Below are 26,555 nucleotides of genomic sequence, written 5' to 3'. Positions count from 1 at the left end.
TCCCATTCTGTACAAGGGGTTTCTTACAAGCTCACATGCTCCGCCCTCAAAATAGGGCCTAATTAGTGTACAAATACTTGGCAGACAGGTCACGAAAATAAATTTATCATTAACTGTCCCCTAAACCAATGCATGTTATCCTGAAGCAGTTTCACTTCATGCACATTTGCTCTAGGTCCCTTCAGCTGGGGTGCAACTGGCACTTAACAGTTTCTATAAGAAGGAGAAATACATAGTTTTATAGCACGGGATTACTGCAGAAATATCAAACAGCTGCTCATATAAAGCATATGCACCAGTAATAAGAAACTGCAAAAATTTAAGCTACAGACAATTTGCAATAGGCCATAGTAATAGTCACAGTCGTCTTACCTTCATTACTTCTATGGAAAATGCATGTTTTACACCTGTTTATGGACTTTTAAAAACTGGTTTATAGCTATGTACCATGGGAGAAGTGGGCAAAGGAGCTGCATCTCAGGGATCTGCAATGTGTGCCAGCCCTGCGGATGCAGCCATATCTTCGACACTGGGACTTCATGGGTTGGGAACCTACATTAACTCCCTTTGGCAATATACAAGCAGTCACCTTACAACCATGGTTGATTTCTAAACGCAACCAGATATTGCCTCGCAGAGTTTCCCCTCTCATGGTATATGATGGTATATGATATACCTCCATATGCCCAGCTACCTGGATATGAATTCAGTTCTTAAACCACGCTGGTATATGTGCATGCTGTGGCTCAAACTATTCAATCATACCATGGAGTTCTTTGCGAGAAGTAACAATTTTACCTGAAGAGAGAGTTATTGTGAGAAGAACCAAAGAAGAACTCTGAAGCCCGTTTTCCTTCTTTCCACAACTCCTCCATTTATCTTAATTACCACTTTCTGAGGAAGACAATATCCCTTTAAATGCACCAAAGCAGAGACTTTTCCATGCTGTTTCACTATAGGAGCCAGGCAGATTATCCTGAGAATGGATCCCTTCACGCATACACCATACACTCCACTTCACCCAAAGATTCACACAAAAGAACTGGTCAGGCTTATGCAGGTTAGATAACTCTACAAATATTCCACAGATGTCTTCCTTTCTTATCACATACATCTGAGAAAGCTTGTCACTAACTTCATGGTCAGTCAAGACTTCTGACATCAAAGAGGTTTTTGCATGTCTCCGAGGCATTGCTGGATAGGTGGATCTTTCTACACTTGCGTAGTTCTTGCTTTTGAGCCTCCTCCAACCTTTTGGAAACCTTTCTACATATTAACACTTAGGAAAGTGGGCACTGAGCTGACACAAGCAAACAGAAATAGAGGAAAACTGAAAACAGTGGTATGAAGCAACATTTCCCTCAGTACATCAGTTGGAAAAGTGCTATCTCCAGAGAGAATTCACAATAAAACAGAAGTTTCCAGTTAAGCGAGAAGTGGTATTAAATTCCACTTGAGTCTAATTTCTATGCTCATATTTGAATCATGAGCAATTTCTAAAGTGTCAGGTATTTCTAACTCTGATCAGCTGGGACCCTGACAATGCTGGAGCTTGTAACCTCTGTTTGAAGCTATTTTCAAAGATGGTAACAGCCTAATATGGTTACAGCACAGTTTATTAATTGCAGCTGTACTTGCTAAGAAATTACGCTGTGGACCATCTAAGTAACATCATAATTTTGGCTAGCCTACTTGTTTAAAAAGTAAAATTAAAAAAATGCCTGTTTGCAATAGAAAGTGAATGCTTGTTAAAATCATATTGCCTTAAAGGAATTCAGAAACACAGCTACGAGGCACAGCTGTTTTACAGATGGAGAAAACTAATTCTTCAGACCTGTACGTTGTACTCCAAAAGGTTTATTGAATTATCTGTTTGTTTACTTATAAGCAATAGCTGTGGAAGAGCCCCCCAGTGAGTATACGCTGCGTGCTCCGTAGAGGGGTCAAGCACAAGATATAGGCTGCAGACTAGAGGTTTAACTTCAAAGAACATGCATACACAAAGGTATTCAGGTGCCTAATTCTGCTTATATCAACTCTCAGTGAAATTGATAGAGAGTGAGCACCTCTGAGGACATGATCCTTTGGCATTAACATGGATTCCTCATCTGGATCCAGGTCCGAGCTTTTTTGGACAACAAACAGCAGAAAATAAAAACCATTTTGCTCCGTGGCTTCCTTATCCTCTCCTATATTAGAGTTTCTCTAAGGTTGACCATGGTTTCCAGTAGAGGACACAACACCCAAACAGGTCAGTCTAATTAAGTGGAATTTTTCGTACTAATTAGTAACAACAAGAGCATAAAGCAATCAATAGGACACCTTATGCCACTGCTGCTTAAGTCTGCTTTGACTACCTCTGGTTCAGCCGTACCCTTGAAGCATATTTGGAGGGTTCTTCCTGCCACCCTCCCACGCAGCATCAATTTTTAGCGAGGATAATCTTTCCTATTACACTAGAAATTGATAAGCAACATTGTTAACCTACGTGATGAAGCTAAAAATCAGGTGTACAGAGCATATCAAGGAGCCAAAGGATTTTTTTTTAATAAAGTATTTTGATTACCTCTAACGTGACTATATACTTGACCAATGAGTAACACAGTATGATATTAACCCTATTGCAAACAAGTTGCATACAGGCTTGTGTAACATGCATGTCCCACTCAAGCTCGATGGGAACCATGCTCTGTTGCTTCATTGTACGTTCAGCAACTTACTGCTAACTTTGTAGGAAAAAACAACTCAACGATCTATTCAAAAGTCATTTTAAACTTCTGAATAACTTCTGAAGGACAGCTGGCAAGAAAGTAGTATGTTTGAAGAAGAGATAAATACAGAAAACCTGTAAACCATATTCTCCAATTGAGAGACCAAACTGCTAAAATTAGTTCCTGGAATTTCTCCTTTGGGTGCCAGTTTGAGTCTTGTTCCAAATGACCACTAAATCACAATCCTCCTGACTTTGAAATACTCCACCACTAGTCAATAAGACCTATTTGCTGATTAGGTGCATGCAACCCCCTCACAAAACATCACGTATTTGTAACCTTATTTTAAAAAATGCACTTTTGTTCCAGTGTCCTGAAACTAACTGTACAAACACAAAGAACTCAGATGCCCTCTCAACCCCCATTGGAAGTGACAAGTGAGTCCTTCTAAAATTGCAGACACAGGCTGTCAAGTGCAGGTGTTTGTAAACAAGTTTGGAAATGTTTCTAATTATAAACCGTAAGAGTTAAAATTAGAAGTCCAATCTGCTAGCTTTAAAAAAAGAACTTCCAAAAGGGTTCATCTAAATGAGAGCAACCAGTGATGTTTAATTTAGTCGCAAGAGCAGAATTTCGGTGCAGAGCAGCATACTGCTCTTCATCAAACTTTCCACTATGAGTTACAGTACATTTCTTTAAAAAAAAAAAGGATTTGATAAGAATTTTAATTTGCTGTCATACTATGACACTGTATATTTGAATGTGCAATCTAAAAATACCCTATTCACAGGTCTCCTGCATTTCATATAATTAAGAAGAAGAAAAAAAAAAAATGTTCCCAAAACTTCTGAATCTGTCTTAGCTGCCAACACCAAAGTTCAGCTTTTACGGGGAACTTCCCACGCTGACCTTCTGAGAACTCAAACCAAACTCTGCTTGAAGGAACCTCACTCTTCTGGATGAAGTTCTCCCTGACGAGCTCACCTACTGCAAAGTCCGGCTTACCCTGCCCTGGCACAAACTGCCGAGGGATGAAACTGGGGAGGCCAAAATCATCCCAGAGCTCTGGCTGATGCAATCTCGGGATGCTGCCACTGAATGGGTGGTGTCTCAGTCTTGCCTTCGCCACCCTGGTGTGGAGGTCAGAAATGTAGCTCTGAGGAGCCACACACTTTGACTGACACATCAGACAGAGGTTAGAGGGAGGCTAATCCTGCAGTCCTTGTACACCCCAAATTGCATTTACAATGCACTGTGATAAGACAGTGCAGGCAAAAAGATGGACTTTACCTCTGCAGAAGCTTTGTGAGACAGCAGAGCTTTTACCAGACTCAAGGGGAGATGGCACTCTTTTTAGGGGAAAAAAAGGTTAATACTGGAATCCCTTGATCTTCACATTATTTCTTAAGGGAAACATCATGGCACATTTGAGCGTGTCAGAATAGCTTCAGCTGACTACAAGTAAGCAAACGTTAAATAATTTCAGAGAGGCTTGACTACGGCCTCGCTTCAAGCAAGGGGTAGTCTCTTGCTGCACTGTCCTGAAAAAGCTGGAAGGGGAAATGGATTAAGCAGTGAGGACCTGCTCCAGGAACAAGGTGGGACTGGCCCTGCCTGGCAGACATTCCTCTACTCCCCACCTGCAGCACAGGCAGGGGCTGTGAGGTGCAGGGGAGCAACAGCTCTTCGGCCCCTGCACAGCCGGACTCTTCCTCCTCCACTGGGATGTTATATGACAGAGGAAAAGCCCAAACCCATCCTCCTCAAAAACCAGGACAGAAAGTAAGTTGCCCTTGTCCCATCACACTGAAGGAGCTATTTCACATAATAACCACTACCCAACCCTTCCTCTTTCTTCCCTTCCTTTTCTTTTTCTTTTGTATTCGCTGTGTAAAAATAATAGCAGTTTCCACATTTTTTCTGGACAGTATTTTGGAACTCACTGCCTTCAACAAACACAACCACACCAGTTTAGTGCCTATCTTGTAGCTAACAAGCAGTGTGCTGCATGAGGATGAGAATACAAATGTGTTTACAAACCCGGAGCCTTGCAAGTGGCACTTCCTTTGCTGCAAGCCATGGATATAACCTGGAATTGCTTACCAACTGAGCCAAAGCCTTTTTGTGTGTGTGTGTGTGTGTGTGTGTTACTGACATGAGTAAGGGCTGGAGAAGCCCAGTTCTTCACTTTGGTGAAGGGACCACAGTAAATGGGAGCAGAGGGAGGGCACATCTCACCTGCAGCTGGTTGGTGGTCGCTCCCCCTCTTTTCCTTGGCTTGGGTACCTTGTCCTCCCCTTTCCTGGCTAGTGCAGTGAGAGCTCCCCCTCCTGTTCCAGTCTAACCAGTGTTAGACCTTGTCCTACTGGAAGCGTGGCCTCAGTGAAGAGCAGCTTCAAAGGCAGTCTCAGTGAGCTAGGTTTCCTGCTAGAAACTGGCACCAAAATTAATTCCCTGAGGGGGAAATAGTATAATCTTCCAATTAAAACCTATGTAAATGTATTTCTTTAGTCAATATAGATATCTGTGCACATGCACAGGTTTGTATACACACTCTGACACATATATACTATATATATATTGTGTATACACATACATATGCGCACACACACATATAGCATTGCAAGTCTTTAATGCCACTAATCTCATTGCTATTTTAATTCAAAGTAAGTATAAAAATCATTAGTTTCTACAAGCCCATCTAACCTCTGAAGCATCTAAGCTTCTGTGTGTACCTGTACTGTGTTTAGCTGGAAAAACACTTTTTCCTAAATGAATACATATTGGAGCTGTGTTTGCAAATTTAAAAAAAGCAGGCTTTTCACTGGGTGTATAAATATTTTAATTAACAATATGTATGTATTTAGGCGATTCTGCATCAAAGTCTGGAATAGATAGGGCAATTAACCCATTACAGTTTTTCTAAGATATCAGATGAAAGAAAATGCATTTAGGAAATGCTTAATCGGACATAAGCATTTGAGTGCTAAAATAATTTCAGATAGTGATTTATTTCTAATATTTTCTGCATGCTGAAAATGAAAGCATGAAGAGCAGCGCAATTGCATATATCTTCTACCGAAAATAGCTGAAAAATACTATAGAAGAGTGCCTGCTGCGTTGGTTATAAAAGTAAAGTATAATCCATTAACTGCTAATTAGAAGCATCAGAAGCAGGCTTTGCTGCAATAAGAGCTGGCCCCTAAGTAGATGTTTCTGTAACCATTTAAAGGCACAGGGTTCCTCCAGTTGCTGAGAATGGAGCTTGGATGGTTTCAGCATAAAGGCCATGTGAAAAGAGACGATGGCACTTGGCCATGTTACCCAGCTGTTTTCTAAATATGATGACAGGTGCCATTTTTTCCATTTGATCGTGGAACGTAATACATCTTCAAACAAATTTTCCCCAACTAGTCTGGTGCAGTTACATTTCAGAGATTCAAATATAAGAATGTTTTTTTTCTCTGACAGACACATATTGCAGAGTCTTTGGCAGATATTTCATTATCTGCCTTTTTCTCAAAGCTGATTTTTGTTATATGTATTATTTTGCTTTTTACTGCTATTGCAGGAGAGAAGGAATAAGCACTTGGGTAAAGGATTTAATTCTGAAGGAATTTAAAATAAAAAAACCAACACAGGGAAAAAGCTACTGTTTATAATTAGCCTTAATAAATTTGACTTCAAATAAGGAAGGATTCTCTTCCTCTCTGTCCACTACTTCCTAAAGGATGAGAATTATTCCCATAATTTCTCCTATTCTTTATATGACTACCTACCTGGCTAAACCAAGCTCCTTTCCAACTACTGAAGGCCAAAAAGGCCTTTTGATCCAGTTGCCTATCAAAAGGCCTTGAGGGGTCAGGGAAAAAAAAAAGGTGAAGCCAAAAGAAATGCCAGCACTACAGCTCCCTAAAGAAGTAGCCAAGACACAGAAAGGGGCAATTATGGACATGAGCAACAAAGACATGATGCCTTGAAATGGATGACAGGCTCCAAACCCCAGCCATGCTGGATGCGGAGCCAAAGGGAGCTCTGCTTCCTCCAGGGCTTGAGTGGCCTTGAGCAGTGGATGATGACAGGATACAAGTCAGGCTGCATAACTTGAAGAATCAGGAAAAAACGAAGCAGGTAACTAACTTCCCCTGTTAAGAAAAGGGACGTAGCTAGCGCGAGGGGAAATAGTTCAGGTCAACGTTTTGGGCTTTTCATCTACATGGATTGACCAACCAGTAAACAAAGGAAGAAAGTTTGTGCAGGGCAGGAAATGAGGGCATTTGGGTTTTTCCTCTCTGCCCTATTTTCGTCTACAAACACAGAAGAAACTTGTTTCTTTCTTCTAAAATGGTGAAACAGGGTCATCCATTAAGAAAAACTAAGATGGTAAAGAATCATTTTCTGAAGTTAAACATCTAAGAAACAATAAAACTATGACAATATAGTAGAAATAGTAAAATGAAATTTAGCTTAAACCAATGTCTTAAGTATTTCTTAACCCTGGCAGCAGCTTTTACAAGGCAGATGAGTATATCTGTTTTCATTCTGTATGTAAGAAAACAACCGTAAAATGCCCCAAAGCCACGGAGGGAGTCAGTGTCAAAGACATGATTAGTAGTTCAGAAGTTATCTGATTCGGGTCACATGGTGTTCCAAAAACCATACCTAAATATAGCATGCAAGAGATCTGCACAAAGAGCAAACCCATCATGGGAGCAAACTAAACTCTCCACAAAATTAATTAGGGTTATTTTGAGGCAACCAAAGGAAAGCGAAGAGGAAAAAATGAGCCCTTGCCCTGCCCAGTTCTGCAAGAGCAGATGTCACTGGTGTGGACAAGGCTCAGTTTGCAGCCTGGGCACGTAGGGAGGTGCTTCGATTCCTGCGGTGTCCTGGTTTCCGCTGGGATAGAGTTAATTTTCTTTCTAGTAGCTGGTATAGTGCTATGTTTTGGATTTAGTATGAGAAGAATGTTGATAACAGCAACAACTGAAAACATCAGTGTAAGTAGTGTTTAGACTAAGTCAAGGACTTTTCAGCTTCTCATGCCCAGCCAGCAAGAAGGCTGGAGGGGCACAAGAAGTTGGGAGGGGACACAGCCAGGGCACCTGACCCCAACTGGCCAAAGGGGTATTCCATACCATGTGACATCATGCCCAGTATATAAACTGGGGGGAGTTGGCCTGGGAGGGATCGCTGCTCGGGAACTAACTGGGCATGGGTTGGCGAGTGGTGAGCACTGTGCATCACTTGTTTCATATATTCCAATACTTTTATTATTATTATTATTGTTGTTGTTGTTGTCATTTTATTATTATCATTATCATTATTAGTTTCTTCCTTTCTGTCCTATTAAACTGTTCTTATCTCAACCCATGGGTTTTAGGTTTTTTTCCCTGATTCTCTCCCCCATCCCACTGCGGAGGGGGGGAAGTGAGCAAGCAGCTGCGTGGTACTTAGTTGCTGGCTGGGGTTAAACGACGACATGGGGGAAACCCCACACGGCACTAACATGGAAGGTGGGTGGAGGGCACAGTGTGGCTGTATTAAGGAATATAGCTCATTGGGGAAGAGGATGATCCTGCCAGTAAAGGGACCCGCAGGTAACATAGGTGTAAATACCCAGGTGGGAAGCCAATATGTAAGCTTCTTCTGCACCTGTTAACAGCATCCTTCTAACAGAGAAAACAAACACCTTTTTGGAAAGGGAAGGTCCATGTAAATTATACCCTGGGCACAGACCAAGACTCTGGGAAAAGCTAATGTTTCCCAAGGCAGAATGGAAATAAAATTTCCTGTTGGAAGTTGTTACCTCTGAAAGCCTCCATTAGGATTGCCCCTTGCCAGGGCAATGCATGAACTGCAGCCTACAGAGCTAATTCTAACAGCCTTCCCTATGTTCAGGCATCACGAGCAACCACATGGAAGACCATACAAAAGATCCTCAAAAGGCAGCAGGAACAAGAGAAAGGGAGGAGTGTTCCTCGGGTCTCTCAGGTTTCTTTTGGTCCTTCTCTGTAAAGCGGCAATGCTGTTTCCTACGTTTCCTGAACACCGAATTGCCATCTGGCTTCTGATCACCACTGTTCTACAGGCCGATTTCAGCCAGCTGTGCCAGTTCACAGTCTGCCTCTAAAACCTTTTTTAAAAAATTAAAAAGGTCTGCTCGTGAATGCCCCAGTGAAGGTTTTTAAGATGACCACAATGACTGATTTCCCTTTGCATCACCTTTGTTCCTACGTACCGGGGGGAAACCCCGTTTTTCACTTAAGCATTAGAACAAGCAGGACAACATCGATGTTACCTTGAAGGCCTAGGCAAAGCTGAAGTACGGGCTATGGAGAGAGCAGGACAAAGCTGAGGAGAGCCGGTGTTGTGAGGAGTGCTGCTGTCAGCAGGTAGAAAGCAGGCTCTCAAGCCCAAACCATGTAGCAGGTGCTCCAGAAGGCAGGTAACGAACAGTCTGAGTGCGTGTGGGACACAAACTGCAAATTTCGGCTTGAACGCTTCAGGCCATTAGCAGGTGCTTCAGGCAGTCATCCAAATCAAAGAAAGAAAGTGGAAAGAGCCAAATGCTGGTTAAAGAGGTTTGCAAACGTGAAAATCCCAGCACGGGCAGATAAAACATTTCCCTGGTTGTGGGAGCAGGCTAGTAAGAAAAAAAGAAACAAACAAAAAGCATACGTGATTTTTGTAAAAAAGGCTGTGTTGGGGATTTTACTATCGTGTACTTAAGCCCCGAGATGCAAATGCTAGCTGGGATGCTGAGATCAGCAGTTATATGTCCTCAGGTGGTTAGAGACAAGACAGAAAAGAGCTGGCATTTGGGGAAAATAGAGGGCCCATTTGATAACGCTTCACTTGAGCGTAAGAGGGTTTCCCCTGTGGGTATTGTCCCAAAGAAAGCTCCAGGCAAGTTTAGACTGGTTCATTACTTGTCACATCCAGAAGGTGAGTCAGTTAATGATTACACTGACTCCCTTTTGACTTCAGTTTCACGTGTTTTCAACCTGAGAACTGCACTCTCATCAAGTCAAATACCACTCACAACAAACAGAAATACGGAGGGTATCTGCTTTTCAGTTGCTCACGGCACATCTATAGTTATTTTATTTGTCAGAATTTCACTGGCAGTTTGCAAACCGTATTTTTGGTAGCTAATACACAGCACTTACAACTTGTGTTGGGAGGGGTGTCACTTTTCTATATAAAAGTACAGGTCAGAGACCTGGCACTTGCTTTATTAGGATTAGTCTCCAAAGGGCCCAATACTGGGGCCTTGAAGGTTTCCTTATAAAAGCTGAATATCTACTTCCTCAAGGGTTAATTCCTTGAGGTCTCCTCAACCTGGAACAAAATTACTTGGTTTAAGTTACCTTACACAAACATAACAAATAGGACTGGCTACTCCAAAGAGTTGTTGATGCAGGCTAGCTCTATCGCCCAATGATAGTATATTTAAATCAGATGGTCACTTGAACATTATTGGTAAAGTTCTCGTCGCTGAGGGTTGCATCCTTTGCCAGAGGCTAGCAGGCTTGACAGAAGGAGAGAAACAAATTCTTTTCATCAGAGTAACATGAGTCAATATGTGGAAAGATACTTCCATCTGCTCTGTGTTTCTGGTGACATGACATTACCGTATAATTTGGTATACATTTCTAACAGAATAGATAAAATAAGATGGCTTGGCAAGTATCGAGTATGTCCTACATCTATGGGAAGTTGTCTCAAACCATTTTCAACATACAGTGCTATATGAGCAACTAAGACATGCAACAGAAATGCTGGAGGGAAAAACATGCTGTTAATTTTGGAGAGTTATGGCACAGACAGGCATCTATGGTGCACTTCTAAAAAGAAACACATTATACTTCCCAAAGTGCTCTCCGTAGAGGCACATTTGGTCAACTACAGAAATCACCAAAGGAACCTGCTGTGTCCAGCAACTTGTGGACGCACACAACTTACTAGACATAACCCATCAGTAGAGTGGCCTGTGCTGCTTCTGCATTAATTTTGTGCCCCTGTATGTTACCAGAGCCCTGGGACTTTCATGGTCTGTGGGCAGCAAATCGGCTGAGCCAAAAGGGAAGGTTCCACCTGACTAGGCCAGTAGGAGCTATATTAAGCTTGTCTCAGCTGGAGGTCATTCTGCATATTTTGAAGGCTGCTTTCTTGGTAGTTGGTCAAGCAATTGGTGCCCAGAAATTAAGAACCTAATTCTTGTAACACCCATAATACACAGAACACTTCTGAAGTCCAGACCCTACATATGTAAAGGTTTTAATTTCTAAAATGTTTGACCAAAGCCATTTCTTTCAGGGCCAAGCAGGCTCTTGGGTTTGTGTAAGCAGTTGCTTCGTGTCTCATTCCTAGTAGGCTGCTGGTAGCCCTGCAGCCAAGAATTCATTTTCACAATTCCAAAACATTTTTTGATACTTCCTGACCAAATGGCTTTGCAGTGGAAATTGGTTTCTGCCACCATCTGTTGTTACATAGTTCGGAAGTGCTAGCATTTTCCTTCAAGAGGGAAGAAGTTGGGGAGGACGCATGGCCAATCCCAATGGAATAGATATTCTTTTCCTTATTGTCACTTTATAGGGAAGGCTTGGCCTATTTCTCAGCAGCTGTGAAATTGTCATCAGCAGGATTCTTTACAAAGCTTGGTGGCATATGGAATATATTGCTCACTTAGTACTGTAAAAACAACCTTGCTGCATAACTGAGCTAGGCAAAGAAAGCAGGTGCTTGATAAAAAAAAATCCATCATGCATCAAGCCTTTATAGTCTTTGTAGAAACTCTAGACAAGGATATTTTGGAGACAATTATGTTTTCAAATTAACTAAATAATATTTTGGAGAAGCTCCTAGGCTTCAGAGGCGGGACAGTCCCTTAAAACCAAGCAGGTGAAATCATTGTGTCACAGGCTAACATCATATTCTGCCATTCACAAAGGTGACATTCACATTCCACACCGAAGGAAAGTGTCACACACACACCCCCCCCCCCGTGAGACATTAAAACTGCAAGGGTCCAGTCTCCATTTCTGATGTGATAGGGAACTATTTATTTAACATCAGTTTTAGGTCATCTCTTTCTGTCAGAGCCTAGCCTTATTTTTACAGCTGTGGACTAGCCAAGAAGTAAATTAAACAAAATAATAATAATAAAAAACCCATGGCATTCTGGTGACCATACACTCTGAATTACAAATACAGGGCTAGAATCGCAGGAGTTCAGGTTCTCACTACAGAGGACACCCAAAGAGCAACAAGAGAGGAATAAGCTTGTTGAATTTGCTTGACTCTCAAGCGCAAAGTAGTCAACAGCATTTTCATACGCTGCCAGAAAAAAAACTAATTCTATGAGGAACTGTCAGAAAAGGGATTATGAAGGGATGTAGTTAATGTCCCCACTGCTATATATTCCCCAGTGAACGTCCACTCAGCTATCCACATGCATACACACACATACGTATTCACCATCATCTATGTTCTGCTGTATCTAGGAGAACGGCCGCAGCAGGTGAAACCAAAGGGCCACTAATGCTTGTAGGCTTGCTCGGGACAGTGGCAAACAGCAGATGCTTAGTGAAGGTCATGGGGCAGGCATATGGTGACAATTCCCCAGACTACTCTTCCCAACGTCCATCTATTTGCGGCTCAGAGACTTCCTTTAACACAATACATACAATTTTTCCAGATTAGTGATCCGCTTTTAGAAATCTTCACTCGCAGTTACAGACTTTTTTTAGAGCAAGGTTCTCCAGCTACATTGCATGTTTCTTGTACTAAGTGAGCTATTACATACTGATATGGAGAAATCCAGCCTGCTGCCCTTCTTTCAGAGGAAAGGGCAAAACAAGTATTCGGGCAGCATGTGCTGCTTGAACTGCTATACAGGTCTTCTGCGTATAGTCCAGCAGAGAAGAGGGGTCTGCTGAAGGCATTACATTGCACAGCAGGAAAGATCCTTCTGTGATGGCGGCAGTTTGGAAGTCCTGCCCTAGAGGTTATGTTTGTAAGTGGTACATGTACTAATAAAGCCATAAATACAGATCTGTCATTGATGGAGCTCTGAAGCTACCCATTAGTCTCTTGTCACTGTTTCGAGAGGACAGAGTGGCCTTTTAGCAGAATGGGATAGGGAGCACATTGCAGGACACCGAAGAATTACCAGCTACATGGACAATCATGGGACAGGGTGTACCTGTCATCTTCCCACAGTAATGCACCGAGGGGCTCAGGGCTCTTCCAGAGGCATCCAAAAAACCTAGTTGTTGTTCATGGTTCAATATGTTTGCTATTTATGCACCTCCTTATTGCACCAGTAGCTGCTGTATGCTTTACCACCCAATAACATGTGATTAAGCCAGAAAAAAAGAGAATGAAGGAAAGAGCTGGTGTGCAAGAACAAAAGGCTCTCCTAGCAGTTTCACACTTTATTCATGTAACACACAAACCAGAAAATAATACAGACTAAAGCCTACTATCTAACTAAGCAGGCTTAAATAACACTTAGCTCTTTCATAATGCTCTTCATCCAGAAATCTCAAAATATTTTACAAAGGTGTGCAGACTGGGAAAGAGCCAGAATGCAACCCACCCCCTGACTCCCAGGCATTTGCTCTTTCCATTAGACTACATCATTATCTCCAGGTATGAACACACTTCTCTTATAGTTGACATGGAAAGATGCATACGCGCATCAAAGGAACAGTTTTTCCTTAATTATCTATAGACTCATTGCTTTTAATACCTTGTTTCAAACACTCTGTGTTCAAAAATAATAGCTCACAATGCACCTATTCTACTCTAGCTACTACTACATGTACAAGTAAATACTTCATGTAAGATGCAATCCTCCTTTCAGTTACAGTAGGAAAGCAGAAACTAATCAAACTATAAATGCCTCTCCTCAAAACTTTTATTCTCTTCCATGTGTAAAGGAAAAAATAGGTTTAACGACCATCAAGAAAAAAAAAAATTATTATGATAGAGGAAACAAAGAGAAAACCATGAAGAGTTTGCTAGAAATAGGGAAAAGTCAATACTTTCCTCCAAAAGAGACAAGCTTGCAGAAATTATCACAGAAGTAGGGTTTTGTAACAAAATTCAAATGGCCAACACAGAACAAATAAAAATTTGGAAAGCTCAAAGTGTTACTTTCAGCATGACCTGTCAAAATCACTATGGAGCACAAAATGAGTCAATAAAACATACCGATGTTCACCTGCATTCTCAAATCAGAAAACTACTCTGTCAACAAGCAAGTTTTGAACCTCATTACAAAAGTGGGAACCCACAGTAGCACCTCAAAAGACAGCAGATAAATTCCAGATTTACACCTACGAAACCACATTTCTGATTTTTAAGTTTTTGTTGAACAAATGATATTTAGCATACATCAATGCCTATGGGTTTCTAAACAAGGGAGGTAGCTAATATAAACTGTGTATGAAAAAGAACGCATGTCAAAGCTATTTCTTTTTTTAAGCTTTGCAATGAAAATTCTATTGTTCAGATCAAAAAGGAAAAAATCTACCAAAATTTTATCTCCATTCTCTCCAGTTAGAACTGCTGGCTAATGAGTGAGTTTGCATAAACTCAGTTCAAAGGAGACATAAATAGCATCTTTTTAAGCTAATGATTTTCACCACAGGCCGTCTAAAACAGGCATTAAGAGTGGCCCTAAAGCAGATCCCCCCTGTGTTCACCTAAGTTCGTTTATTTTTGTTTTGCTCCATTTTAATGTATGTATACAACCTGTGTTTTCAGCTTGTCTTTTCAGCCCACTCCCACCCTCTGCACTCCCAATCTGTCAGCCAGACTCCAGGGACAGAAATTAAAAATGACCACGTTTAAAAACTGTACCTCCCTGCGTAACAGACTTTACAGAAACAGAAAGACTAAAAAGCTGAAAAGTTCCCCACGGTCTCGGCCTATTAAAGCCCACAGCTTGCCAACAGCAGGCCACGTTTTACTGTCAAAGACCGGCTTGCATTTCTGTGCGATAGGAAGTGCTGGGGTAATCCTGCCTCTTTACATTTCAGATCACACTGCTTCTGGAGAAAGTCAACACCGGGATGCTCAAAAACACCCTGTATTACATGGAGGACACAAGATGCTTGCTGAGAAATAGTGCTGACACCAGAATATGGTTGATTCAGTGTGAGCGATAAAAGCTTATTTTGGGTTGGCTCAGGCAGTATTTGATTAAAAGGCGACTAAATCTTCATCAGACTTGCTTAAAAAATCATTTTACACCCATCCCATCAGGCTGCATCATTCCCCACCTTACAATATTTTCCACCGTTAAAAAGAAGGTGGTAAGTTTCTCTTCATCCAATGAGCAAAGACACAGGGAAAGTCCTTGAAAAGAGTAATGCAAGGAAGTAGAAGGCAGGATTCGGTCAACTGGCAACCAAACAGAAGCCTTCTGCTATTTCCCACTGAGAAGTAACAGTATCTGGGCTATAGATATGTTTGTCAAACATATCTATAGCAGGGATAATTAAGTTAGTGCAGCAAACTAGGTGCATGCTTTGAAGTGTTCATGCAGTTGCTATACTAACCTTTCTTTCACCTGGTAGGTTAAGCTCACCATCTCCTCACACATATTTGCCGACTCGTGACCTATCCTCTGTCCTCATTATCACATCATTTCTTATAGCTGAACGTCTTAGAAATGATATTCAAAGGTTTTGTTACAAATAAAGGAGACTAACAGAAGCCTAATACAGGCTTCTGTCACAGAGGAATAACTGCATGGAATTTCTTATGGCTCCTTTCTGTCAAGGAGTTCACATACTTTACAAACAAGTATTCCTACAAGATAGGTATTGCTATTTTTCCTTTTTTGAGACCTCTTATGGTTAGCATCCTAAATCTTGATCCTGTTTCCTCTAACTGGAAAAACTTGGAAAAAAACCATTCTTGCCCTGCATTGCAAAAATTTCTATGCTGGTATCACTCAGAATAACAGGGTCAAAATATAAAAGAGAAAGCTTTAACCCCCCTGTCTTTGGCAGTATTTTTTTATTCCATAATATTACTACCAGTGATACCTTTCCTGTAAAGATCAAACCTAACGTGATGGTGAGGATTCTGCTGAAGTCTGTACTGGTGTTTCTGTCACCAGCGAGAAGAGCACCGCAGGAATATACAGAATCTACAACGATATCAAGACTGATTCCCACTGATCTCAGTGAAGCCAAGACTTTATCCTGTATGCTTTTCCATACAGCTGGAGAATTATTTCATATGCAAAGATCCTCACTTACCTACATCCTCCTATAAATCAGAGTTCTCTGCTGCCTGTTCGTCACCCAACTCGATAGGGGCCTATTGCCAATCTCACTTTTCCTACACTAGGTTTCTATGGCAAAAAAATATTATTACCTTTACGTAAATCAGTGTATTTGTAACCGGGGTAGGACCCTGCACACAGAAGACAGTTTCAAGACAGTGACTTGTAGCCCAATGGCCTAGATTGGCACGTGCACTCCTGAATTTCACTCCACACAGAAGTAACCGGCGTTTACTTCTGAGCAAGGGACACAATTATGATAAAGAAAGCGTATGCCCTTGTGCCTCCTCTTTTACACAATTTCTACTTATTTTGTCAGTGACACCTGCGTTTTGGGTATTTATGGATCTGAGAAATCCTAGTTCAGACATGAGCACCGTTGACAGGGCAAGACACTGCTCTGACTGTCCTTGTAGTGTCCGTCCTGCGCGAACATACATACGGGCCTTCGTTCTGCAGCAACGTCAGCCAGACACATACATTTTAACCTATTTGCTCGGCAGAAAAGAAAAAACACCCTCTTGCTGCATTTGGTTGTTGTACCTCTGCCTTTATTTCCAAGTTAATCCTTAGTTACGGTTATCGTCCCCAGTATTTCACTTCACAGAACGCTATCTGGCTGGCTGAAGTCATATCTCCATTTTATATGAGGGCAAAAAAAATCTCACCTGTAGTCCTTTACCCGTACCCATAAAACAACCCATAAAAATGCCTTAAAAGAGTCAAGCAGCAGACTTACCTCCTGTACCTCAGCTGCTTTCAGAGAGACAAAGCAAATAAGCAGGACGAGGCTCAGAAGCTTGCCCCAAGAAGAAGACCTCTCGCTTTTACGATGGCTGTAAGCCCACCTCAGCAGGGGCACGTCACCGGCACAGACGTGGAGCCCGCAGGCTGACAGGTAGCCAGGGACCCCAGCGCGCAGAGACGCTGTCGGGATTGGGAAGCGATGGTGAGCAAAGGAGACCAAACTTCCTCCTACATGCAAACTCAAGATTCAATTTTCTGCAAGGTTACCCCCAATAATTAAAAGGTTCCGTAATTTATCCTTAAGAGCTAGTCACGATGGGATCCATCAAAATCGATCTGTTATCTTCTACCTCTGCATGTACTGTGCGTGTGCATATTGTATGTAATACGGTTTACCAGATGAATGCTGGCAATATTTTCCACTAATTGTGAGAGTTACTAAACTGAACCTTAACTAAAATTAAGTTGACTATTAAAAGCTCAATGAGTAACCCAGCAAACGGAAGCACTGTATACAGGATTTAGCAAGCACGCAAGCGACCTGGCAACCACCAAGGCACAATATTTGCTGAACTTCCTATACCTAAAATTGGTTCCATACAATAGTCATACATTCATTATGTATGATGATTTAACACCCACAATACCAGCTCCCTCCTGCAATTGGCCAGCAGTGAGTTTCTTTATATACCTAATATAAAGTATTATATTAGGTATAGGTGTATAAGCCTAATACACCTGGCTATACCTAATTTGTGCTCGGTTTTGTCACTCTGTATAACATGTTAGTGTCTTCATGGAAGTTCAGGAGCACATCTTCTGCAGTAAAAGAGGTAAAACAGCAACACAGGAACACTCACAAGACTGCCCCTAACAAATCTTAGGAAATTGTTTGTCCTTGAAACGCCACAGTGAGATTATGTGACAAATAATTCAAAAGTACAAATGAAATTATGAAAGATGTGCTTAGGAGCCAATGTTTGTATGTATTAAAATACCAAAATAAATGTAAAATAATTCAAGTATGCTATTCTGAAAACATGAAGTTAGTGGACTGAAAGTTACAGGTTAATTTATAACATACACTCTCCATTAAAATAACAGATCTCCCTGTATCAGTTTTAAAAACACATGGATAATATACTTGGCTATTAAGATGTCATTATCATAGAAAGTCCTACAAATTTTAGCTGCCTCAATATAAACACAACTAGGTTTTGTAACACACATAGCACTTGTTATTACATGTTAAGTTTATTCACTATATATAGGCTTTTTATGATTGCAGTTTCTAAATTTTCAAAGACTATATCTTTTTTTGTGCTTGTCTAGTTTCTAGGCTATACCTCTATACAAATATGTTTTACGTTCTGTATTGTCGTTTTCAGGATTGTACACATGTACTTAAATCAAAAGCAGCAATAAATAATATTAAGGTCGCATGCAGTCTAGCTATCTTTGACAAATTAGAAAACTAGGAATTCCCTGAGAAAAAGTTCTCTCTTTCAGGGGAAGAAAAAAAAAAAAAGGGGGGGGAAAAAGATAAATGTTCTTATCTATTAATATGGAGAAAAGGTACCGGCAAATGCCTGTACAACTTTTGCATAAAAAGAGGGAATGATTCAGGAGAAATTCTAAGAGATTTCCTAAATACTGCCCCCATAAAAAAATCCAGTATTTTAAAAAATAGAAGGTCAAAGTGAATGCATGCAGACTTATGTGAAAGAGTTAAAGTTATTGATGAAAGACTATTTGCTGATAAGGATGCATCTATTTGAAATAGGATAGCATTTGGGACTACTCGAACAAAAGTCTACAGAAAACTGATAAATCAAGGAACTGAGCAGGATTTAAACAAACAACAGACATGGCTGAGAACACATGAAATGTCACGAGTATAGCTGAGAAATAAGTGATGGCACAGGACCACTTACTCAGCTACTAACAAGACATTATTTGCTTTGGCCTCCGCAGAGCAAGACAGCTATCAATCCAGCCACGGCACAAGAAATTCTTGACACTGAGTCCTAAAAAAGTGATTATTATTTCTGGGTGCACACATGGAACACCCCAATAAGTCTGGCTTTCGAAAAACAAGACATCCACCATATATCACAGAGTCAGGTGAAACCCTGAGTGACTTCTTGCAGAAAAGAGTCCTTCCCCCGCGAAGTGCTTCCCCCCAGAACTGCTGTTACAAAACACCGGGGCCTGGATTCTCCAAGAAAACCTCTAGAAGCAATAATAATTTTGCATCCCAGTACGCAACTTTAAGGTGGTCTGCCCATGCGATGGAGCCCCCGGCCCTGGTAGTTGCCCCCATGTCTTCTGCAGTGCCAGCAAATTCACGAGCAGCCATCGCCGAGCAAAGAACAGTCCAAGACTGCCAGTGGGAGACGACGAAGGCCACACACATCTGAAGTCCCACTTCTTCTCCAGGACCTATGTGTTTACGCAGTGATACTCAGATTTCTTAGTTTTGCTATCTTTTTCAAGGTTCACTGGCTGCTCCTGAAAGAAACCTACTGGAGGGTCCTTTCCTTCAAGGACACAGCTGGAGAAAGTGAGATACATCACACACAGAAATCCACCGTTTTGCAAGAGGAGCTTGTGTTTTCTGAAGTCTGTCAGGACATGGGGGAAAAGATGGAGCAGAGAGGCTCAACCTTGTCAGGATGGAAGTGCTTGAGAACATCCAAAGTAGATCTTTGGCCACCTGGGAAAGCTGGATATTGAAAATGTAGGCACTCACACGGGTTAGGCAACTTCTAAGGTTAGGTGGCAGTTCAGTGGGGATATTGAGGATCTCAGCTTGGGCTTTCAATGCCTAAATCCCACTTAAGTCCCACTTAAGGCATCTAATCCTTTTGTGGATCTGGGCCTAAATCCTTGCCAGGGAGGAGAGAGTCTATGCATGCAAAAGCTGATGGTCAGTGACAGTCTGGTTCTGTTAAAACTAAAATACATACAGAAGGACCTTATTTTGTACAAAGGAATAATGCAGAATAATCAAAGATGTGTTCTAGTCATGGGAAGTTAATGGAAAGTTAATCCAGCTGATACCGATCACAGTCCTGTCTTTAGACCCCATGACAATTTTGCCGACTGGGAGGACATTATAACCCATAAATCATGGGTCTTCAATAGCCCACGGGAAGAAGTACATTTGGAAATGTTCAAAAGACAAAATGACTACAGGTGTCCTCAAAAAAAACTTCACCTACCCATATCAGCTAAGAGGTAAAACTAGAAAGGAGCAGAAATTTATAAAACACTGTAAAGCTTACATAGAGTTAATAACTCAAAGAACAATATTCTGTCATTCCGTGACCAACTAGTTTGCCATGCTCCATGCAATTAAGTAGTTTCAGTCCAGTTCCTGATAGCCAGGAGTCCACCTGACAAAAGCTAACAATTTATTTCTCACTTACCGGCAGTGCTGTTGGCTGTCTCAACCACAAAGTAAAGTGTGAGTAGATGTGGATACCAGTTTGCCCTATATACCCTACACCTGGAACCTCCATATCAAGTATCAAGTCTGCTTTTTTTTTTTTTTTAAAAAGGTACCTGTACTTACACCACTTGAATTTAGTTGACAGGACTGCCTATATGATACTTTTTACACAAAAAATATCTAACTGACAAAAGTGGCCTTTGCATAAAAGTAGTAGATTAGAATTACAATCATAAAACACAACTTTTTGTTATTATTCTATATTTGTATCTGTGTTTACAAGGGAGGTATCATTAATTATTACTAATTATTTTAATGGTAAATATTTCTGCCAGTCCCCAAGTATGTACTGCAACATTTGCCTGACTGCACACACTGATTTCTTTATGAGTAAAACACTGAGATCTCCATTTGGGGGATTCAAATACATCTTCACAGAGCTCTGCTTCAAATGAGAATTCTGGTCTAAGTCTACTGCAGCTGCCCATCAACCAGCACCTGAACTTTATAAACTGGGAGAGAAACAGTTCTTCTGATCTGCAGATGGGCATTCTGGCAGCTCACCCACTAACTCCTGCAAGTCTTGCGTTACAGAATCAGTATCTGATGCAAAATACAGGAGAGTAGACAAGCATGTATGTCACAGATCGTAAAGATGCTGAAGATACTGTGAGCAAAGGAAAATTGCCCATTGCCCCATGCCAGTGAAGTCCCTGGGACCATGGTGCACTCCCTCCTTCCTGAACACTGCAGTACCTCTCCACACTGAAATGTGGTTTCTTCTGCCAGGCATAACAATTCAAACATTCCCCACCTAGTTTTCAAGGGGTGTAGGAATTACGAATGCTTCGTAATGAGCTCATGGTGAGGAGGCCAGTGTGGTTTCCCCAGTTTACTTGGATATTGATCTTGAGTCTCACTGTGCTTTCACCTGCATTTTACTTTCAGTTCTGGAATTGTCCCAGGATAGATACACAAAGTCAAGGTGGTATCTTTTCTGTCCAGCCACCTCCTCCCTTTTGGGAAAGTGTTAATATACTTATACGTCTACTTTGCAGGAGTACACCAATACACTCTTAACACTGACACAGACAAGCAACAGAAAATATCTTGCAATTTGGCATTTTTTTTCCCAAATATTCCTGTTTAAGTGCTTTCCTTTTACTTCTCAAAAATATTTCTTTTCAGTAGAAGTCAGTCTATTTTTGCCTGCTGTTAATCTATGTATAAGCTAAATCTTACCTTCCCAACTGACACAAGCAATCGCCCCCTCCGTCTGGCAAGGCAGCTCAGAAGAACAGGGAAAGCAGAATTTCTCCTGTATCTACCTATGCATTTTACTTGCAACCTGTGCTTGACAGAGACTAGTCAGCTGTAAGGGACTGATGAGAAATTGTTTGAAATACTTCTGGTTGAAAAATACAGAAATCATAACCACTGATAAAACAACGCGGATGTATGTGACATCTATAAAATATAGAAATAACCTAGAAATATAGAAATACCAAAGTTCCAGTCTAGGACTCTTATAATCTAAGTTTTCCAAATAATATAAATGTTATGACAAGTAAATACACAAAACATGAAGTCAGTATACTGCAAGGTGACAGTGCTGTCTACAGAACAGTAAGGGTTAATTGTTTTTGAGAGGTTTAGGGGGCCATGAAAGCTGTGAATTTAGATTCAGACTGATTTGAATTGTTATATTAAATAATGTGCAAAGTTATTTTTGTTTGCATTTCTTACTGAATACTATTCCCATTCCAGGTTCCTCCTTACGAAGCACAGGCACAGCAGGGAAGTAGCACCCAGGAACAAATTAAGGGAGAAACATTAGTGGAATGCAGCAGGCTTGGGGGAGAGACCCATTTACGCAGAGAAAGTACTTAAGCAGGGACATTTGTGCCTGCCTCTACGCAGAGAGGTTTGGTGAGCGCATGCCCGGGGAGGAGGATTTGGTTATGGTTAGAATTTGTGAGTGACAGCCATGTGACAGCTGGGAGTCAGCAAAGATTTTGTAGGGATGGAAATTCCTGAGATAGGACACACGACTGCTCATGCGATCTGCATGTGCCTATCATCATGCTGTATTATAATAGCTGACACTATGGTTTACCAGTTCTCCAAAAGAGAGGCTATAAATTAGGAAGAGGATTTGAGGAATGGTAGATGAGAAATGAAAGTCATAACATTTAAAAACAAAGGGATAAATATAACTTGTTTTCATGTTATCAAAACAAGCAAACGAAAATCTCCAAGCAAACCACACAACAGTAGTAAAACTTGCATTTCCATTATTTACCTTTAGTGACAGGTTATTATTTCCTCAGAATGTAATTTTTTTTCTTGCTAACTTATCTAGAAAGGCCTCGATCCTACAAACACTTACACTTAATTTTAAGTACATGAATAATCCCACTGATTAGAGCTATTCCTACATTTTCAGGATCAGGGCCTAAGTCACAACGTGCAATTAAGCAGAGGCATTTCCAAAGAACTGCTTCATTTTCCCTTCTGGGGGTCTTACACAAACATGAAGCCAGTGGGGACGTGCAATTTAAATCAAACCTGAAAAACTGAAATACTTTCCCTTTAACACTGAATTCAAGCTGATACAGTATCACATGACCTTTACCGTAATTTCTATTAAAATCATTTCATGTCTGGTTGCTTCTGCTATCCTGGCTCATTTGTATTGTTTACAACAAGTCATTGCTCTCGACAGTTAGTGGTGGCTGAATCCATGGTTACCAGTTTTTACATTCACTGGTTAAATGGAATGCAGCTCTTCGGTGGGGTTTCATGGAGAAAGCTCTTAAGAAACCACAATCCAGCTATCAATCAGGCTAACCTGGGAGAAATTAATCTGATAAACAGAAGTATCATTGCATATGAAAAATTTATTGAAAGGGAGCTCAAGGCTTTTATTAGTCGCAGTCGCAAAAGTGGACATGTTTGGATCGGACTTAGTGCACGGAAGACTTAGGTTATGTGGTCTATGTCTGACATTCATCCATGTTGTGCCTTCTCTGGCGCTCACTGCTAATAAAACTATACTGTTTAAGGCTTTAAAAAAAAAAAAAATCTCAAACACTTATTTTACCAGAAATGTGCTCAGAATATAAATAGTGCTTAAATACAGGTTTAACCAGACTGCAGTCCCGGCAAAGTAACTTAAACAGACACAGACAAGATAGTAAAACACAAAATAGACAGCCTTGAGTAGAATTCAATTAAGACAAAAAACAACCCAAACAGTGCAACGTTGTTAACGACTAAATTAAGCCTGCAACAAATATATTTTATTGCTACCTAAGAACAATACGCACTAATTCTGTTTGCCCTATTATTTATAATTTGGTGTAGGGTGGGGTTGCCAAAAGCAAAAAGCAAAGCAAAAACTTATTTGCAAGATGGACCCCCAAATCCTTTAAAATGCCTAAAAAACATAAGAAAAGTTCTCTATAGTTTGATGGCTACAATAATTGTCCCACAAGCTACATGAGAGCAACAAATAGTTAAATCAAACATATTACTACTAGCTCATCTACTGCAAAGTCACTGTATCAGAAGCCCGAATTGATTTGTTTCCTTAGAACAAATTGAAAATGAATGTAACATAACATCCGAAAAAAAAGAAAAAAATCCCTCCTGCCCTGCTAATCGGATATTGTATAATGGTTGACTGCAGCTTTGCACTGTGCTATTGTTGCCTATATCATACATACTTACAGGTTCTGGGTTCTTCCAAGAGTTTGGTGCAGTTTCAAGGACAAATGTCTTAAGGAAGTCTTTCTACTGTGCAGCAGTGATCCTAGCTCTGATCTCATTACATGAGCAAAGTGCTACAGCTGACAATATAAAGGAAACTTCCTGCGTGAAGAAGAAATCTTGGAAAGTCTCAGGGTTAAAAAGGCTGCTTAAATGTGCTGCTTGATTTGCTCCCTAGTTGTGTATACACAGTAGCAGCTGATCTCTGTTTGCAGCCCTGCAGAAAGAAACCTTTGCTGAAAACCAATGGCATCACATTTCAGTGGAGCTACTGCCAGGCTCTGGAGAGCAAAGCAACCTTTGACAACTTCACCCAGTTCGAATCACCGGCGTTTGCTGCATGTCCTGCAGGACTTTGGAAACTGCATATTTATGGGATTATTTTTATTAATGCCGCTCGGAAATCCTGGATCCTAGGCAGTCGTGATACAGACAAAAGTCTCCCTCGCTGTAATAGGAGGTTTTGACTGTGTCACAACTGTGAACTGCAGAATTTGCCACAATATATTTTGCTTTGTCTTGATTGTGGCATTTGCAGATGAGAAGCTGTTAGCTGCGCTCAGAAGCATTTTCTGCCTCAGAATTGCTAAATTAAGTGCAATAGGCATCCTGTTTATCCTAAATTCATCCAGAGCCTGCCTTGCATCAGTCACACACTTCTCAGCGCTTTTTTTTCTGATACAGAGTACAAGTCAAAAGATTTTGAGTCTGAGAGTGGGAGGGGGCTGGTTCTTTCATTTAATATCTTCTCTAGAGCCTTTGAGCATGGTTCCCATTGGACAAAAACCATGGAGTACAACACCCCAAATTTGGCAAAGTTTGGTATTCTGACCAAAGTCCCAGTGTGACTCCAAATATCTGTTTCTGTGCCCCCTTAGCTCCTGCCTCGGCCCTCCAGAACCAACCAGAGATGGGCAGAACCTGCATCAGCTTCTGCAGTTCTTACTGCTCTCCAAGTAAACTAATAAGATCAGAAAAGCAACATTTAAAAATAATACATCTGCTAGCGCTACTTCAACTCTTCAACTGGGAAGCAATACTCCAAACACATCCTCACATTTGATGTTAAAGAATTATCAATAATTAATTCGGATTTAGTTGTTTCACCATTTAGCCCAGGGTGATTCTCCAAAGAGTAACTGGGACCAGACACTCCCCCCGGCACACAATCAGAGCATAACCGTAGAGCTGGCATGCTGCTTTCCAAATGGGACCTACTTCTCCCTCCAGGACAACCAGCAAACCTCAGAACCAAAATTTAGACGAGTCCCTTTTAAAAGTACACCATTGCAGAGTTTGGTTAGGAGGAGTTAAGGGGATTTTTCCAGGCATTTGCAAGACAGATTATTCACCACCCTCTTTTCCCCTCGGGCGCTATGACTATTCTAGCTACTAGTATATTGCGTGTTATTTCTTTAATATTTTGAACTTTATTCCAAAGGGCAGAAACCAAAACTGACAGTACATCAAGACAGCATGCTCTATGAGTCAAACAGCAAAATAATTGAGATCCTGCGCATACACAACATCCGAGCATGCGTACGCACGTTGCACACGTGTGCGCACGCTCACTCACAAGCACAAGTACAAGGGTTTGTGGCCCAATTTTCAGAGATACTCATAGCTCGTGTCTTCACTTCCCTTTGATTACAAAAAGTAAGAACAAGCAAAATCTGATTAGTAAAACATTAAAAATAATTTTTATAAAAGGTAGGCACCATTTATAGCTGGGTGACCATACTGATTCAACATGCGCTTCCACCCAAATTTGCTTCTCTCCTTTGGGAGAAGGATCCTGTCCACCCCTGGACCGTGTCACACCAGAGAAATGAAAGTGTGTGGTGGCACCAGCAGGATTAATCTTGCTCTTCTCCCAGGAGAGACAGTGCAAGGCAGGGAATCGAAATCCTGGCGATGAGGCTGGGCTCCGTTTAGGCTCTGCCACTGACCGGCTGTGTCACCTCCGACCCATCACCTCACCTCTCCATGCCTAAACTGGCACCGTCACACTTAACGCATGTTGCAAAAGCACAGTTTCTGTGCCTCTGTTGCCCAAGCTGCGAGACAGGGATTGCATGTCAGAGAAAGGTAAAGGACTAAAACCTGAGGTTGTGCATCCAGCTCCCAGCTGTGCCGTAAGAAGTGCCATGACCTTGGACCGCCTGCTCTCTGTGCTCCGGTGCCCAGCCTGCTGCCCAGACTCTGCATACCTCGCTCTCAACCCTTGTCCGCCTGGTCTCTTTTGACTGTAATACGGCAGGAGAGGTTTTTTTCTGTGAGAAATTCAGTACAGACTAAAACAAGCTCTTTTTGTCAGGTGGAACTCAAGACGTTAATTTAAGACAAGAAAAAAAAAAAAAATCCCGGTGGAAGCAGGAATGTCAGTGAATGAAGTTCCCTCCTTAAGAGGCTTTAAATACCCAAGTGTCTGCGCAGAAAGGCTGAGACTTCCGAATGCAGCACGAGAGCAGTAATCCGACCGTATTCAGCAGTCCTACCCCACACAGCCCAACGGGCACTTGTCAAGGCTGGAGGACATCTGCTCCGGGTTAGACTCCACTTC

General features: G+C 41.3%; 1 protein-coding gene across 14 annotated transcripts in view; it reads right to left on the bottom strand.

The window, feature by feature from the left end:
- ESRRG (estrogen related receptor gamma) overlaps nt 1-26,555 on the bottom strand; it is a 407,255-nt gene that overhangs the window by 352,526 nt on the left and 28,174 nt on the right. For 2 of the 14 annotated variants that reach the window (XM_052805606.1, XM_052805605.1), the window contains exon 1: nt 23,954-24,172. The exons of 11 other annotated variants lie outside the window; for them this stretch is intronic. In XM_052805606.1, coding sequence (XP_052661566.1) covers nt 23,954-24,051 — 98 coding nt within the window. In that variant the 5' untranslated portion in view covers nt 24,052-24,172. Of the gene's footprint in view, nt 1-23,953; nt 24,173-26,555 lie in introns of those variants that run through there. One more of the 14 variants, XM_052805609.1, reaches the window with a different exon arrangement.

The sequence above is a fragment of the Harpia harpyja genome, chromosome 13 (assembly GCF_026419915.1).
Source record: "Harpia harpyja isolate bHarHar1 chromosome 13, bHarHar1 primary haplotype, whole genome shotgun sequence".
Taxonomy (NCBI): Eukaryota; Metazoa; Chordata; class Aves; order Accipitriformes; family Accipitridae; genus Harpia; species Harpia harpyja.
Note: the sequence above shows the minus strand (reverse complement) of the source record. Positions and strands in the feature narration are given on the sequence as shown.